The sequence below is a fragment of the Cervus elaphus genome, chromosome 10, assembly GCF_910594005.1.
Source record: "Cervus elaphus chromosome 10, mCerEla1.1, whole genome shotgun sequence".
Lineage (NCBI taxonomy): Eukaryota > Metazoa > Chordata > Mammalia > Artiodactyla > Cervidae > Cervus > Cervus elaphus.
The window spans coordinates 33333014-33347389 of record NC_057824.1 but is presented as its reverse complement, the minus strand read 5'-3'; the positions used below and the strand labels follow the sequence as shown (position 1 = coordinate 33347389).

At 36.8% G+C, this 14376-nt stretch overlaps 1 protein-coding gene across 1 annotated transcript in view; it reads right to left on the bottom strand.

The window, feature by feature from the left end:
• LOC122702002 (phospholipid-transporting ATPase ABCA3-like) overlaps positions 1-14376 on the bottom strand; it is a 267396-nt gene that overhangs the window by 187572 nt on the left and 65448 nt on the right. Inside the window, exon 9 of the mRNA XM_043915524.1 lies at positions 13691-13864. Coding sequence (XP_043771459.1) covers positions 13691-13864 — 174 coding nt within the window. The remainder of the gene's footprint in view (positions 1-13690; positions 13865-14376) is intronic.

Sequence of the window (14376 nt, the reverse complement as noted above, 5' to 3'; positions counted from 1 at the left end):
CAAACAGGGTATGCCAAGGAGGAAACTTACCAAGACAGTAATCAAGTTGACAAAAATTAAAACAAGGAGAAAATGTTAAAGGTAACAAGGGAAAAGCAACAAGTAACATACGAGAGAATATTCTTAAGGATATCAGATGATTTTTCAGCAGAAACTCTAAAGGCCAGAATAGAGATATTTAAAGTGGTGAAATGGTAATGTCATCTCTATTTTACAGTTGAGGAAATCAAGGCTTAAACAATTTAGTAAGAGGCATTCAGGAACTAGGGCTTGAAGTATTAATGTTAATTCTCTGGTACATTTCTGATAGATTCTCTGAGAAGTTTATTGAGCTTTAAAAAAAAAGTCACAAAACTTTGGAGTTAAGGAACGTTGATGTTTCTTGATGCTGTTAAAGTGCTGCACTCAATATGTCAGCAAATTTGGAAAAGTCAGCAATGGCTACAAGACTGGAAATGGTCAGTTTTCATTCCAGCACCAAAGAAGAGTAATGCCAAAGAATGTTCAAACTACCATACAATTGTGCTCATTTCACATGCTATAAATGTTATGCTCAAAATCCTTCAAGCTAGACTTCAGCAGCATAGTAATTGAGAAATTCCAGATCTCAATTTATATACAAGCTGTGTTTAGAAAAGGAAGAGGAGCCAGAGATCAAATAACCAACATCCACTGGATCATATAAAAAGCAACGGAAAAACATCTCTTTCTGCTTCACTGACTACATTAAAGCTTTGGTTCCATGGATCACAACAAACTGTGAAAAATTCTTAAAGAGGTGGGAGTACCAGACCACATCTTGAGAAATCTGTATGCAGGTCAAGAGGCAACAATTAGAATTCTATAACTGACTGGTTCAAAAATGGAAAAGGAGTACAACAAGGCTGTATATTTTCCCACCTTGCTTTTTTGTCTTATATGTAGATTACATTATGGGAAATGCCAGGATGGGTGAACCACAAGCTGGAATCAAGGTTTAGTTCAGTTCAGTGGCTCAATCATGTCCGACTCTTTGTGACCCCATGAACTGCGGCACGCCAGGCCTCCCTGTCCACCACCAACTCCCGGAGTCCACCCAAACCCATGTCCATTGAGTCGGTGACGCCACCCAACCATCTCACCCTCTGTCATCCCCTTCTCCTCCCCTCCTCAATCTTTCCCATCATCAGGGTCTTTTCAAATGAGTTGGCTCTTCGAATCAGGTGGCCAAAGTATTGGAGTTGCAGCTTCAGCATCAGTCCTTCCAATGAACACCCAGGAATGATCTCCTTCAGGATGGACTGGTTGGATCTCCTTGCAGTCCAAGCGACTCTCAAGAGTCTTCTCCAACACCACAGTTCAAAAGCATCAATTCTTCAGTGCTCAGCTTTCTTCACAGTCCAACTCTCACATCCATACATGACCACTGGAGAAACCATAGCCTTGACCAGACGGACCTTTGTTGGCAAAGTAATGTCTCTGCTTTTTAAAATGCTATCTAGGTTGGTCATAACTTTCCTTCCAAGGAAAATGCATTTTAGGGAGGAGAGATGGACTGAGACTCCTAGCGAAAGGACGCTGACAGCAGAGACACAAGAAAAACATTAATTATTCCTGTATTTTGACATATTCTGTAGCTGCTTCTGGACTTTTTTAATCCCGCCCCCCACACACACACCCTTTTCTGCCTTTTCTCCCTCTGTTGTTGTAGTTGTCGATTTTTTAAAGATTTTGAGAACTGTTTTTTTTTAAATCACACTTTTTATTTCTGTTATCTACCTCTGCCTCTACATTGGCCTCTTGTAGTTCTATGGGGTTTTCCTTTTTTTGTTGTTGTTTCTTTTTTCCTTTTTTCTCTATTTTTTTTTAATTTAAATTAAAAAAATTTTTAATTATTATTTTTCCTACATTTATTCCTTTGTTTGCTTTGCCTACTGTTCTTTTCCTGCTGCAGTTAATCTTTAATATATATAAATCTTCTTTATTGACCTCTGTTTAACTTTGCATTTCTATCTTCTTTCTTTTCTTTTTCTCACAATATTTGTTAGCTTGCTTTGTTTTCATTGCTTTATTCCCTAGTTGGCACCTTGCTTTAGTTTTCTTTTCCAGTTTGTGCTTTAGTTAGTTTTATTCTTAACTGGTGGATATCATTTTTTGTTTCCTTTGTTTGGGTCAATCTATTGTACTTTATTTTTATTTTGGACAGCTTTGGTTTTGCTTATGGGCACATATGTATGTGTGTATATTCCATTATTTTAGTTATTATTTGCCTAATTTTGTAATTGTCATTTGCCTGGGGTGTGGCATTTGTTTCTTGTTTTTGTGTATTTGTTTTAACCCCGTTTAATGCCATAACAACCACCTGTGGAGTCTCCATTTCTGACCACATATCAGGCCCTGAGCCTTTGGAGTTGGAGAGCTGACTCCAATTCCCTAGACTACCAGATAACTCCGAACCCTAGAGATTATCAAATAATCAGAACTCCCACAAAGGCAACCACTTGTATACAAGACCCAGCATCACCCAATTGCCAGTAACACCCTGTGCAGGCTGCCTTATCCAAAAAACAAACAAGACAAAAATACAAAACCAGTCATCAGCAGACAGGATTATCACTTCATTCAGCCCTATCAGAGGTGGGGGGTGGGGTGGGAACAGCCTCACCTCCTCCCACCAGGACAAGTCATACCCTACATGAAGCTTACCGAAATCACTGGACCAACCCTGTGAGGGCAGAAACAAAGAGGAAGAAAGAATTTGACCTCGAAGCTTGGGAAGAGGAGACCTCAAACACAAGTTAAAAAAATAATGAAAAGGCAGAGAAATACCATGCAAAGGAAGGAACCTAGAAATACACAAGTCCAAATGAATAAAGTGGCAATAAGCAAGCTATCTGAAAAAGAATTCAGAATAATCATAGTAAAGTTTATCCAAAACCCCAAAAGTAGGATAAAGAAAATGCAAGAATCAATTAACAAAGACCTAGAAGAAATAAAGCATAAACATACAGAGACAAAACTGAAATTAAAAATACTCTAGAAGGAATCAATAGCAGAATATCCGAGGCAGAATGGATAAGTGAGCTGGAAGATAGAATGCTGGAAATAACTGCTGAAGAGCAGAATAAAGTAAAAAGAATGAAAAAAAACTGAGGATAGTCTCAGAGACTTCTGGGACAATATTTTTTTTTTTTTTTTTTTTTGGGACAATATTAAATGCACAAACATTTGAATTATAGGGATTCCAGAAGATGAAGAGAAAAAGAAAGGGTATGAGAAAATTTTTGAAGAGATTATAGTTCAAAATTTCCCCAACATGGGAAAGGAAATATGGGAAAAAATATGGGAAAAGGAAACATGGGGAAAAGAGACTTAAATGTAAGACCAGAAACTATAAAACTCTGAGAGGAAAACATAGGCAGAACACTTGATGACATAAATCAAAGCAAGATCCTCTATGATCTACTTCCTACAGTAATGGAAATAAAAACAAACAAGTGGGACCTAATTAAACTTAAAAACTTTTGCACAACAAAAGAAACTATAAGCAAGGTAAAAAAAAAAAAAAAAAAAAAAACAAACCCTGAGATTGAGAGAAAACAATAGCAAAGGAAACAATTGAAAAAGGATTAATTTCCATATTTTATACAAGCAGCTTATACAACTCAATACCAGAAAAATAAATGACCCAATCAAAATGTGGGGGAAAGGCCTAAACAGACATTTCTCCAAAGATGACATACAGATGGCTAACAAGCACATGAAAAGAGGCTCAACATCACTCATTATTAGAGAAATGCAAATCAAAACTATAATGAGATACCATCTCACACCAGTCAGAATGGCCATCATCAAAAAAATCTACAAACAATAAACGCTGGAGAGCATGTGGAGAAAAGAGAATGCTCTTGCACTGTTGGTGGGGGAGTAAACTGATGCAGCCACGATGCAGCCACAGTATTGAGAGTCCTCGAAAAACTAGGAATAAAACCACCATACGACTCAGCGATCCCACTACTAGCCATATACCTTGAGGAAACCAAAATTGAAAAAGACGCAAGTACCCCAATGTTCATTGCAGCAAAATATACAATAACTAGAGCATGAAAGCAACCTAGATGTCCATCAATAGATGAATGGATAAAGCAGCAGTGGCACATATATATATTGGAATATCACACAGCCCTAAAAAGGAATGCATTTGACTCAATTTTAATGAGGTGGATGAACTTAGAGCCTATTACACAGTGAACTAAGACAGAACGAGAAAGATAAATATTGTATACTAATGCATATATATGGAATCTAGAAAGATGGTACTGATGAATTTATTCGCAGAGCAGAAATAGAGAAAAAGACATGGAGAACAGACTTATGGACATGGGGGGAGGGGAGAAAGGACAGAGTAACATGGAAACTTACATTACCATATGTAAAATAGATAGCCAACGGGAATTTGCTGTATTGACTCAGGGAACTCAAAAAGGGGCTCTGTAACAATCTAGAGGGGTGGGATGGGCAGGGAGATGGGAGGGAGGTTCAAGAGGGAGGGGACATGTGTATACCTACGGCTGATTCATGTTGATATTTGGCAGAAAAGTGCAGAATTCTTTAAAGCAATTATCCTTCAAATAAATAAATAAATTTTAAAAATGAAACACCAGGAAGAGAAATTAAGGAAATAATCCCATTTATCACTGCATCCAAAAGAATAAAATACCTAGGAATAAATCTACCTATGGAAACCAAAGACCTGTACTCTGAAAGCTAGAAGACATTGATGGAAGAAATCAAAGATAGTACAAACAGATAGAAAGATACACCTTGTTCTGGTTTGGAAGAATTTATGTTTTCAAAATGGCTGTACTACTCAAAGCACTCTACAAATTCAATGCAATTACCAATGGTATTTTTCACAGAAGTAGACCAAAAATATTTTAAATTTGTATGGAAACGAAGAAGACCCCCAAAAGCAAAAGCAATCTTCAGAATGAAAAACAGACCTGGAAAAATCAGGCTCCCTGACTTCAGGCTATATTACAAAGCTACAGTCATCAAAACAGTATGGTACTGGTACAAAACAGACATATATATCAATAAGACTGCATAATGATCCAAAAAATAAACCCAAACACTACGGTCAATTAATATATGACAAAAGATATAAGAAGATACAATGGAGCAAAGACAGTATCTTCAATAACTGGTGCTGGTAAAAATGGACAGTTACAAATAAAAAATGATTTTAGATCATTGTCTAATACTATATATGAAATAAACTCAAAATGCATCAAAGATCTAAATATAATACTATAAAACTTTTAGAGGAAAACATATGAAGGGCATTCTTTGACATAAATTATAATAATATCTTTTTGCATCCATCTCCTACAGTAATGGAACTAAAAATAAACTAAATTTAAAACTTCTGCACAGCAAAGAGATCACAAATAAATGAAAAGACAACCTACAAAATTGGAGAAAATATGTGTAAATGATGCATTCTACAAGGAATTAATCTTCAAAATATAAAAACAATACATACAGCTCAATATCAAAAACAATCTGCTCAAAGAAAATGGGCAGAACATCTAAACAGACATACAGATTGCAAAAAGGCACATAAAAAGATGCTCAACGTTGCTACTCACTACAGAAACACAAATCAAAATGAGAAAAAAAAAGCTGAAATGAGGTATATCACCTCACACCAATCAGAATGAAAGTGAAAGTAAAAAGTCACTCAGTCCTGTCTCTTTGCAACCCTACAGACTATACAGTTGGTGAAATTGGACTAGACAGCCCATGGAATTCTCCAGGTCAGAATACTGGAGTGGGTATACTGGAGTAGCCTTTCCCTTCTCCAAGGGATCTTCCCAATCCAGGTATCCTGCATTGCAGGCAGATTCTTTACCAGCTGAGCCACAAGGGAAGCCCCCAAAATACTGGAGTGGGTAGCCTATCCCTTCTCCACCGGATCTTCCTGACCCAGGAATTGAACCAGGGTCTCCTGCATTGCAGCTGTATTCTTTACCAGCTGAGCTATGGGGGGAGCCCCACCAACCAGAATGGCCATCATCAAGATATTTGCAAATAAAAGTTACACTGTTGGTGGGAATGTAAGTTGGTACAGCCCCTACAGAAAATAGTACGGAGGTTCCTTAAAAAACTAAAATTAAAACTACCATATGGTCCTGCAATCCCACTCCTGGTTACATATCTGGAGAAAATCACACTTTGAAAAGATACATGCAACACAATGTCCATTGCAGCACTATTTACAATAATCAAGACATGGATGCTAGATATCCATCGACAGATAAGTGGATAAAGAAGATGTGGCATACACACACACACACACACAGAATATTACTCAGCCATAAAAAAGAATGAAATAATGCCACTTGTAGCAATATGGATGGACCTAGAAATTATCATACTACATGAAATAAGCTAGACAGAGAAAGACACATATCATATCACTTATACATGGAATAAAAAATCAGATACATGTGAACTTGGGCTGGGCTTCCCAGGTGGCACTAGTGGTAAAGAACCCACCTGCTGATAAGGAGATGCAAGAGACCCAGGTTCAAGCCCTGTGTCAAGAAGATCATCCCCTGGAGGAGAGCATGGCAGTGCACTCCAGTATTCTTGCCTGGAGAATCCCATGGACAGAGGAACCTGGAGGGCTACAGTCCATAGGATTGAAAAGAGTCAGACACGGCTGAAGTGACTTAGCACACACAAACTTGGGCTTCTCAGGTGGCTCACTGATAAAGAATTCTCCTTCAGTACAGGAGATGAGGATTCAACCTCTAGGTCTGGAAGATCCCCTGGAGAAGGAAATGGCAACCCACTCTAGTATTCTTGCTTGGGAAATTCAGTGGATGGAGGAAGCTGGCAGCTACAGTTCATCAAGTCGCAAAAGAGTTTAGCAACTAAACAACAACAATACATGAACCTATTTCCAAAACAGAAACTCACAGACATAGAAAAGAAACTTATGGTTAACAAAGGGGAAAGGGGGGATAAATTAGTAGGTTGTGATTAATATATACACATTTCTATATATGAAAGAGATAACCAACAAAGTCCTACTATATAGCATAGAGAACTATACTCAATATTTTACAATAACATATAAAGGAAAACTACCTGAAAAGTATATATATATATATGAATACACACATACATCCATACATATATCTGAATGGCTGCACTCTACACAAGGTAGTAACAAAATAATGTAAATCAAGTATCCTTCAACTTTTAAAACATTAATTTTAAATGATTTATTGTAGTAAAGGTAAAAAATGGGGACTTAAGTCAACTATATGTCAATAATTATATTTTTTTCAATTAATTTATCTTAGGTGGAGGATAATTCCTTTACAATATTGTGATGGTATTTGCCATACAGCAACATGAATCAGTCACAGGTATACATGTGCTCATCCCAATTTTGAACTCCTCTCCTGTCTCCCTCCCCACACTATCCCTCTACGTTGTCCCAGAGGACCAGCATTGGGGGCCCTGCTTAATGCAGCTAATGTGCACTGGTCATCTATTTTACATATGGCAATATACATGTTTCAATGTTATTCTCACAAATCATCTCACCCTCACCTTCTCCCATTGAGTCCAAAAGTCTGTTCTTTACATCTGTGTCTCCTTTGCTGCCCTGTTTGTAGGATAGTCATTACCATCTTATTAAATTCTATACATATGCATTAAAATACAGTATTTGTATTTCTCTTTCAGACTTACTTCACTCTGTATAATAGACCCCAGGTTCATCACCTCATTAGAGCTGAAATTGCTTTTTATAGCTGGGTGATAGTCCACTGTGTATATGTACCACAACTTCCTTATCCATCCATTTGCCAATGGATATCTAGGTTGCTTCCATGCCCTAGCTATTGTAAATAGTATTGTAAATAGTGCTGCAATGACCACTGGGGTACACGTGTCTCTTTCAATTCTGGTTTCCTCAGGGTGTATGCCCAGCAGTGGAATTAGTGGGTTGTATGGCAGTTCTAGTCCCAGTTTTTTAAGGAATGTTCACACTGTTCTCCACAGTGGCTGTGCCAGTTTGCATTCCACCAACAGCATAAGAGGATTCCCCTTTCTGCACCCTCTCCAGTATTTGTTGTTTATAGACTTTTTGATGATGGCCATTCTGACTCATGTGAGATGATACCTCATTGCAGTTTTTATTCGCATTTCTCTAATAATGACTGATGTTGAGCCTCCTTTCATATGTTTGTTAGCCATCTGTATATCTTCTTTGGAGAAATGTTTGTTTAGTTCTTTTGCCCATGTTTTGATTGGGTTGTTTGTTTTTCTGGTATTGAGCTGCTTGAGCTCCTTGTATAGTTTGGAGATTAAGTCTTTGTCAGTTGTTTCATTTGCTATTATTTTCTCCCTTTCTGAGGGTTGTCTTTTCACCTTGCTTAAAGTTTCTTCATTGTACAAAATATTTTAGTTTAATTAGGTCCTATTTGTTTTTGTTTTTATTTCCATTACTCTGGGAGGTGGTCATAGAGGATCTTGCTGTAATTTATGTCAGAAAGTGTTCTGCTTATGTTCTCCTCTAAGAGTTTCATATTTTCTGGTCTTACATTTAGGTCTTTAATCCATTTTGAATTTATTTTTGTGTATGGTATTAGAAAGTGTTCTAGTTTCATTCTCTCACAGGTAGTTGACCAGTTTTCCCAGCACCACTTGTTGAAGAGACTGTCTTTTCTCCGTTGTATATTTTTGCCTCCTTTCAAATATAAGTTGTCCATAGGTGTGTGGATTTATCTCTGGGCTTTCGATTTTGTTCCACTGATCTATATTTCTGTCTTTCTGCCAATACCATACTGTCTTGATGACTGTAGCTTTGTAGTATAGTCTGAAGTCAGGAAGGTTGATTCCTCTAGTTCCATTCTTAATTCTCAAGATTGCTTTGACTATTCAGGCTCTTTTGTGCTTTTATATAAATTGTGAAATTATTTGTTCTAGTTCTGTGTAAAATGCCATTGTTAGTTTGATAGGTTTTGCATTGAATCTATGATTGCTTTGGGTGTTATACTCATTTTCATTATATTGATTATTCCAACCCATGAACATGGTGTATTTTTCCATCTACTTGTGTCACCTTTGATTTTTTCATATAACATAATCAGTGTTTTATAGTTCTCTGTATACAGGTCTTTTGTTCCTTTAGGTAGATTTATTCCTAAATATTTTATTCTATTCATTGCAGTGTTGAATGGGATTCATTCCTTAGTTTTTCTTTATATTTTTCATTGTTAATGTATAGGAATGCAAGGGATTTCTGTGTATTACTTTTATATCCTGCAACTTTACTATATTCATTGTTTAGGTCTAGTAATTTTCTGGTGGCATCTTTAGAGTTTTCTATGTAGAGGATCATGTCATCTGCAAACAATAAGAGATTCTTCTTTTCCAATCTGGATTCCTTTTATTTCCCTTTTTTCTCTAATTGCTGTGACTAAGGCTTCCAGAAATATGTTGAATAGTAGTGGTGAGAGTGGATACCCTTGTCTTGTTCCTGATTGTAGAGGAAACGCTTTCAGTTTTTCGCCATTGAGGATAATGTTTGCTGTGGATCTGTCGTTTGTGGCTTTTATTATGTTGAGGTGTGTCCCTTTTCTGCCTGCTTTCTGGTATGTCATAAATGGGTGTTGAATTTTGTCAAAGGCTTCATCTGCTTCAATTGAGATAATCATATGGCTTTTATCTTTCAATTTATTAATATGGTGTTTCATGTTGATTGATTTATGAATATTGAAGAATCCTTGCATCCCTGGAATAAAGCACACTTGATCATGATGTATAGTCTTTTTAATATGTTGTTGGATTCTGTTTGCTAGAATTTTGTTGAGGACTTTTTGCATCTATGTTCATCAATGATATTGCTGGGCAGTTGTTCTTGTTTTTTTTTTTTTTTTTCTTTTTTCATGGCATCTTTGATTTTGGTATCAGGGTGATGGTGGCTTCATAGAATGAGTTCAGAATGGGAGAAAATAATAGCAAATGAAACAAATAACAAAAAAATCATTTCCAGAATATACAAGCAGCTCATGAAGCTCAATATTAGAAAAATGAACCACCCAATGAAAAACTGGCAAAAGAACTAAACAGACATTTCTCCAAAGAAGACACACAGATGGCTAAAAAGCACATGAAAAGATGCTCAACTTCACTCATGTTTCAGCTCAGTTCAGTCACTCAGTTGTGTCCGACTCTTTGCGACCCCATGAATCTCAGCACTCCAGGCCTCCCTGTCCATCACAAACTCCCAGAGTTTACTCAAACTCACGCCCATCAAATCGGTGATGCCATCCAGCCATCTCATCCTCTGTCATCCCCTTCTCCTCCTGCCCCCAATCCCTCCCAGCATCAGGGTCTTTTCCAATGAGTCAACTCTTCGTATGAGGTGGTCAAAGTACTGGAGTTTCAGCTTCAGCATCAGTCCTTCCAATGAACACTCAGGACTGATCTCCTTCAGGATAGACTGGTTGGATCTCTTTGCAGTCCAAGGGACTCTCAAGAGTCTTCTCCAACATTACAGTTCAAAAGCATCAATTCTTCAGTGCTCAGCTTTCTTCACAGTCCAACTCTCACATCCATACATGACCACTGGAAAAACCATAGCCTTCACTAGATGGACCTTTGTTGGCAAAGTAATGTCTCTGCTTTTTAATATGCTATCTAGGTTGGTCATAACTTTCCTTCCAAGGAGTAAGCGTCTTTCAATTTCATGGCTGCAGTCACCATCTGCAGTGATTTTGGAGCCCCAAAAAAATAAAGTCTGCCACTGTTTCCACTGTCTCCCCATCTATTTCCCATGAGGTGTTGGGACCAGATGCCATGATCTTAGTTTTCTGAATGTTGAGCTTTAAGCCAGCTTTTTCACTCTCCTCTTTCACTTTCATCAAGAGGCTTTTTAGTTCCTCTTCACTCTCTGCCATAAGGGTGGTGTCATCTGCATATCTGAGGTTATTGATATTTCTCCCGGCAATCTTAATTCCAGCTTGTGCTTCTTCCAGCCCAGCGTTTCTCATGATGTACTCTGCATATAAGTTAAATAAGCAGGGTGACAATATACAGCCTTGACGTACTCCTTTTCCTATTTGGAATCAGTCTGTTGTTCCATGTCCAGTTCTAACTGTTGCTTCCTGACCTTTTTACAGGTTTCTCAAGAGAAATTCAAATCAGAACCACAATGAGGTATCATCTTATGCTGGTCAGAATGGCTATCATCAAAGAGTCTATAAAAAATAAATTCTGGAGAGAGTGCTGAGAAAAGGGAACCCTCTTGCACTGTTGGTGGGAATGCAAACTAGTACAGCCACTATGGAGAACAGTGTGGAGATTCCTTTAAAAACTGGGAATAGAACTGTAATGTGACCTAGCAATCTCACTGCTGGGCAGACACCTTGAGGAAACCAGAAGTAAAAGAGACACATGTACCCCAATGTTCATTGCAGCACTATTTACAATAACTAGGACATGGAAGCAACCTAGATGTCCATTGACAGATGAATGGATAAGGAAGTCATGGTACATACACACAGTGAAACATTACTCGGCTATAAAAAAGAACACATTTGAGTCAGTTCTAATGAGGTTGATGAAACTGTAGCCTGTTATACAGAGTGAAGCAAGTCAGAAAGAGAAATACAAATACTGTATATTAATACATATATATGGAATTTATAATAATGGTACCAATGACCCAATGTGCAGAGCAGCAAAGCAGATACAGATATAAAGAACAGACTCTTGATCTCAGTGGGAGAAAGTGAGGGTGGAATAATTTGAGAGACTAGCATTGAAACATGTATTTTACCATATGTAAAACAGAGGACCAAAGACATTCAATGCATGAGGCAGGGTACCCAAAGTCAGAGCTCTGCAACTACTCAGATGGATAGGTTGGGGAGGGAATTGGGAGGGGGTTCACAATGGGGGGACACACATATACCCATGGCCAACTTATGTTGAAATACGTCAAAAACCATCACAATATTGTAGCTTTCCTCCAATTAAAATAAATTAATTAATTTTTAAAAATATTGTAAATCCCCTAAATGCTCATGCATAGTTGATTGTTTGAATGAACATCCACACAATGTATCTGTAAAAAATAATGTATCTGTAAAAAATAATAAATATATCTGTACTCATAGGGAAAGATTTCTAGAATATATTTTTGGCTGAAAAAAAGCACATTGTAAATGTGTATACATTACACCAATAATTTTACTTAAAAGTGAGATAAATATGAAAATATACAGTATTGTTGATCTTCTTAGAATATAAATCACATAGAAGATAAAACAGAAATAAATAAGACTAACCACAAGGGAGCAAAGTACTGGTACAGGGAGGGAATGATTTTTATCTGAGTATACTTTATTTTCTACGATTTTACTTTTAAAAATCTGTGTTAATATCTACATATTTAGAAATTTATATTAAATAAGCAATGATGGGAGATTAAAAATGTGGCAGAAACAGATGTACATATCCATATTTCAAAAGAATAACATAACCACACTAAAAGTAATACTTTCCTCGTAACTCAGATGGTAAAGAATCTGCCTGCAATGCAGGAGACCCAGGTTCAATCCCTGGGTTGGGAAGGTCACCTGGAGAAGGAAATGGCAACCCATTCCAGGATTCTTGCCTGGAGAATCCCATGAACAAAGGAGCCTGGTGGGCTACGGTACATGGGGTTGCAAAGAGTCAGACACAACTGAGTCACTGAAAGTAATAAGAAGTACTAATCTAAATAATTTCTGAACACAGTACTTTGACTACCTAGACTCAGATTAAATGTAAAAAGATTTGCAAGCAATCGTTATACTTAAAATGTTAGTTCTTTACAGTGGAGTAGATAAACACATTTCTGTAAGCATTTATGAGTATTGCAAAATTGAGCAATTTAATAGTTATTTTAACAATGGTGGGGGTCAGATTTCTCATGGTTGGAAAGGGAAATGAATATAAGAAACTGAAAAAGGTAGGAAGAACTTATTTTTGTAGGAAGAACTCCATGACTTGTGGGGTATTAGTTCCCCAGCTAGGTATCTAATCAGGCCCTCAGCAGTGAAAACGCAGAGTCCATACCACTGGATTGCCAGGAAATTGATATTAAATTGAAACTAGATTAAACAGTGTGAACTCATATATTTTAATATATATTGAACAGAATGTCTTCAGCTTTGGTGCTATTGACATTTGGAGCTAGATAATTATATCAGCGGCAGTCCTGTACTTTGTGGGATGTTTAATAACATCTCTGACTGCTACCCACTAGATATCGGTAGCACTCCTCCACCAGTTATGACAATTAGAAACCAGAAATATCTCTAGACATTGTCAACGTTCCCTAGGTAGCCAATTTTTCCCCCAGATAGGCCACTGATATAAAGGCATGAAAACAAACAAATGAACATTTGTATATATTTACATGTACATATTTCATGTATAAATTTATACTGTATACATATATAGTATATAAATATCATTTTTATGATAAAAATAGTACAAACCAGGAAAAATATTTAAGAGGCACTAAAGTTTCCTTTTACCCACTTTCCACTTACTATACTGCCAATCCCAGATCACCTACATTTTCTTCCTAGGAATTAAATCATCAAAGTAAATTTTTTATAAAGAAAAAACCCACCCTTCATTTCCATCTTGCTTATAGTAGTAATCCCCAAAGCTACTGCAATATTTGAAATGAGACAGGAAGCCAGCTTCCCCGTGTGGCTCAACATTCCATACATGGTGATGACTATTACAAATGGAAAGAAGGTAAGATAAAAGAGGAAACCTCCAATAGAAACAGCCAGTGTAGCTGAAATGTAAGATGGAAAACATAGTCAGTACATAACATACAAAATCTTGAAGTAGAAATACCCCTATTTTACTACAAAAGAGCTCTAAAATGTAAACTCTAGAAGAGAAACTGTCTGCCCTGTTCACCATTGTGTTACCAGTGTTGTTCACTACTGTATCATCAGCATTTAAGCAGTGTTTAACAGAAAGTAGTTGTTTAATAAATACTTTGCTTGCTTAAATGAATGGATGAGTAACATGAGGAAGGAAATTTTCTGGAATTTGCCCTTTCTTATACAATAATGTGGATACTTACTTATTTAAAGAAGAATTGATCCTTACGTTTATAAAATCCTGCCTTTTAATTTTTTATTTATGGCCACTTAGCTTAATAACCTCTAGAAGTACAGCATCCCTCATCACATCATAAGAATATACCTACCTGATTACCATTTATTTTGAAACTTTTGAAACTGAAAAGCTTTAGTCACTTTCTAAATACTCAGTCTTATATTTCAAAAATTTATTTAT